This window comes from Heliangelus exortis, chromosome 17 (genome assembly GCF_036169615.1).
Source record: "Heliangelus exortis chromosome 17, bHelExo1.hap1, whole genome shotgun sequence".
Taxonomy (NCBI): Eukaryota; Metazoa; Chordata; class Aves; order Apodiformes; family Trochilidae; genus Heliangelus; species Heliangelus exortis.
In genome coordinates, this window is record NC_092438.1 from 57,988 (window position 1) to 61,013 (window position 3,026).

The 3,026-nt window shown below is 45.4% G+C and overlaps 1 protein-coding gene across 1 annotated transcript; it reads left to right on the top strand.

The window, feature by feature from the left end:
• The first annotated feature begins 263 nt into the window (after positions 1-263).
• On the top strand, positions 264-1,726 carry LOC139804093 (ankyrin repeat domain-containing protein 7-like). The gene is made up of 4 exons (XM_071760904.1): positions 264-466; positions 579-685; positions 967-1,104; positions 1,535-1,726. The coding sequence occupies exons 2-4, from the start codon at positions 648-650 to the stop codon at positions 1,692-1,694; spliced, it is 336 nt and encodes a 111-aa protein (XP_071617005.1). The 5' UTR covers positions 264-466; positions 579-647; the 3' UTR covers positions 1,695-1,726.
• Positions 1,727-3,026: the final 1,300 nt, after the last annotated feature.

Consider the following 3,026-nt stretch of genomic DNA (forward strand, 5'->3'; position numbering starts at 1 on the left):
TGCCAGTTGGATGCTGTTGATAATTTTGGGACAACACCCCTGATGATGGTGAGTGAGAGAAGTTCTGCTCTTGGAAGAGGGGCTTATTGAGTGTGCATGAAAGGAGAGGTGTCTGGCAGGACTCTTGTGCGCAGAGCTGTGCGGAAACACGCCTGTTGGATTTGGAGTGGAACAGGCACCTGTCAGGTCATCTTTGCAGGTGCTCTTCTTTGCCAGTGGTCAGAAGCTGGGCGAGCTGTGATGGAGTGAAATGTGAGTTTTGGAAGTCTTCCCTTTTTTCGTGTGTTCTCAGGCAGTGCAGTTCCAGCACCAAGCCTGTGCTGGTTTTCTGCTGAAGTGTGGTGCAGACCCAAACCTCAGAGACGTTGTTGGCAACACCGCCCTCCACCTGGCAGTCCTGTCTTGCAGTCCTAAAGTTGTGGAGCTGTTACTTGATCATAATGCCAATCTTGATGCCAAGAATAAGGTACATGTTTCTGTTTCTAAAGGAAGTTGTTTCAGAAAGTGGCAGCAATATTTCTGTTGAAGACTATTTTTGACTTGGATGATTAACTTGGTGTATTTGTCTGTCCTTTCAGGAGGGCTTTACCCCACTCAGTCTTGCTGTCTCCAAAGGTCAGGTAGAGACAGCTGAGTTTCTCCTGAGAATGGGAGCTGATGTGCATGCTCGAGACCAGCAACAAAGGTAAGGGGTTTATCCACATGGGTCCCTTGAGTATTCTTTCGGTGGGATTGCTGAGAGGCACAGCAGCCTCCATGTGCACTGAAGTGGTGTGCGTGTGGCAGCTTGGTGTGACCATGCAGTTGTGTTGACTCCCTCTCCCATGTTCTTGTTGCTTTTAATGGAACCTGCTTTTTCTTTTGTTCATTGTCAAGTAATGGGAGAGCAAGCTGAGAGCACGCAGGAATGAAAATATTGACTGTCTGTGTAAAATGATAACTTCATAGCACATCTGGATCTTTCAGAACCCCACTCATGATGGCTGCTTCTGTCGGGAAGATGAAATTGATCCAAGTTCTCCTGCATTACGGTGCTGACATTTCCCATAAAGATGCTGATGGGCGGACAGCTGATGATTATGCTTGTATTTATGGGTATCCCAGGTAAACGTTTAACTTTTTGGTTCAATGAAGTGGTCGGTTATAAGTGTGGCTGTTGAATAATTTTGTTGTTCCTTCTCTGATGTGGTTAGGTGTGCTTATAAGTGTGGCTGTTGAATAATTTTGTTGTTCCTTCTCTGATGTGGTTAGGTGCGCTTTGTTAAAAGCTAGGCTGAAAGAGTGTACCAAGCAGGAGTTAATAACTTGGAATGTGCATCTGTAGGATGAAGGTGACTGCAGGGAACACTGAAGTGTGTACCAGCCCTGCAGAAAGTTCTGTGTCTTGCCCTTCAGAAGTACTTAGGAGTCCCTGAATTCATGTGAACTGTGTAGGATGAATAAAAAATGGCTGTTAACTCTTCTGCTAAATGTTACCTGCCAGGAAGTGGTTGTTTTTAACAACTCTGTTTCCTCTCTCTCTCTCTTTCTTTAGTCTTAGTGAGCAGCTGTCAGAAAGTGCAGCTCCAAAGAAGGCAGAAGCAGCTCGTGCAGGTGACATTAAATTGTCCTGGGATCAAACGCCTACCTCCTTCTCTGAGGTTTTAAAATCCAGTCTGTCCTTACGAGGCCACATAACCCTAAAAGAATCTTAGGAAATTAATATTTTTATGCAATGGAATTTAGTCTTGTGCTTTGCCTCTCAGACCCTACAGTGGAGGTTTTATTCTCTCTGGGTTCTTAAGGGTGTTTTATCAGAACTGTGTGGCAAATGGACAGCAGATAGTGTCCAGGGGACATTTCTTGGCATTATTACTGCAGTCTCTGGCTGGCACCATGAAGCACGTGTCCTGCATCATGAGAGTCTCTTTGCTGTGCTGCAGTAACAGGCTGAGTGTGAGGTTAAGCTTTTGGTTGGGTTATGCTGTTTGATTTTCTTTCCCTTTTCAGAATAGTTTGTAACTGGCTAGAGCAGCAGCTAGTATTGTCTCTAGCATAATATTACACATCATACTACATGAACTAGTAAAACTTTTCCCTCTGCTGTGTACTCATGTGTGCAAGGAGTACCTTGTTCATATGTACTGTTGAATTTTTAGCATGCCAAATCTAATTTCACCATGTCGTTTCGTGTTTGAGCAGGAGTGGAAGACTTTTCCAAAGGAGGCTTGAAAAGGTGAGACTTTACAAATACCTACCACTTCCTTGAGGGGTGATCTGGGAGGCACAGGTGTCATCACTTTGCTTTGCTTTTTAAGCAGATCTGAGAAAAAGGGGATTGGTGATGGTTGGAGTGCTTCTGCAGAACAACTGGATTTTACTCCCAAGGTATGGTGCATTTCCAGGGAAATTGTCCTGTGAAAAGGAGTTATTTGAAGGCAAGTAACTGGGATTGAAAGCAACTGCAGTTCCAGCCAGCACTGTTTCCTCCTTAGAACCTTAGAGCTCTCTTCAAGTACCTCAAGGGAGGTTGGAGTAAGGAGGGAAACAGCCTCTTCTCCTTAGTGAACTGGGATGGGAGCAGAGGAAATGGATGGAAGCTGCACCAGGGGACGTTTAGGATGGGTGTTCGGAAACGTTTTTTCACTGAGAGGGCTGTCAGGCATTGGAATGGCCCAGGACAGTGGTGGAGGCACCATCCCTGGAGGCATTGAAAAGGCATTTGGAGCTGGTCCTTAAGGACATGGTTTAGTAGTTAGATGATGGTGTTGGTCAAAGGTTGGACTGGATGGTCTTGGAGGGCTCTTCCAACCTGTACCATTCTGTGATAGAAGCAGTCTCTGGCCTGCCAGCCTTTCTTCTGCTGTCAGTTTTTCCTAACAGACCGTGGGTGTGGCAGAGCGTGCAGCAGAGTTACGGTTTGGCACAAAGGAGCAATAGGTAACGACATAAAAACCACATTGCTTCATTTCTTGGTGCTCATTTGGGTCAGGTTTGCAGACCCTAAAAGTTTCTCAGTTACTTTTATAATCTGTTCTGTTCTTCTC

Excerpts from the sequence above, each read along its gene's own strand:
- LOC139804093 (XM_071760904.1), top strand. The coding sequence starts at position 648 with ATGGGAGCTGATGTGCATGCTCGAGACCAGCAACAAAG. Across the intron at positions 686-966 it reads GCTCGAGACCAGCAACAAAG|AACCCCACTCATGATGGCTG; the intron begins GTAAGGGGTTTA and ends TGGATCTTTCAG. Across the intron at positions 1,105-1,534 it reads TGTATTTATGGGTATCCCAG|TCTTAGTGAGCAGCTGTCAG; the intron begins GTAAACGTTTAA and ends CTCTTTCTTTAG.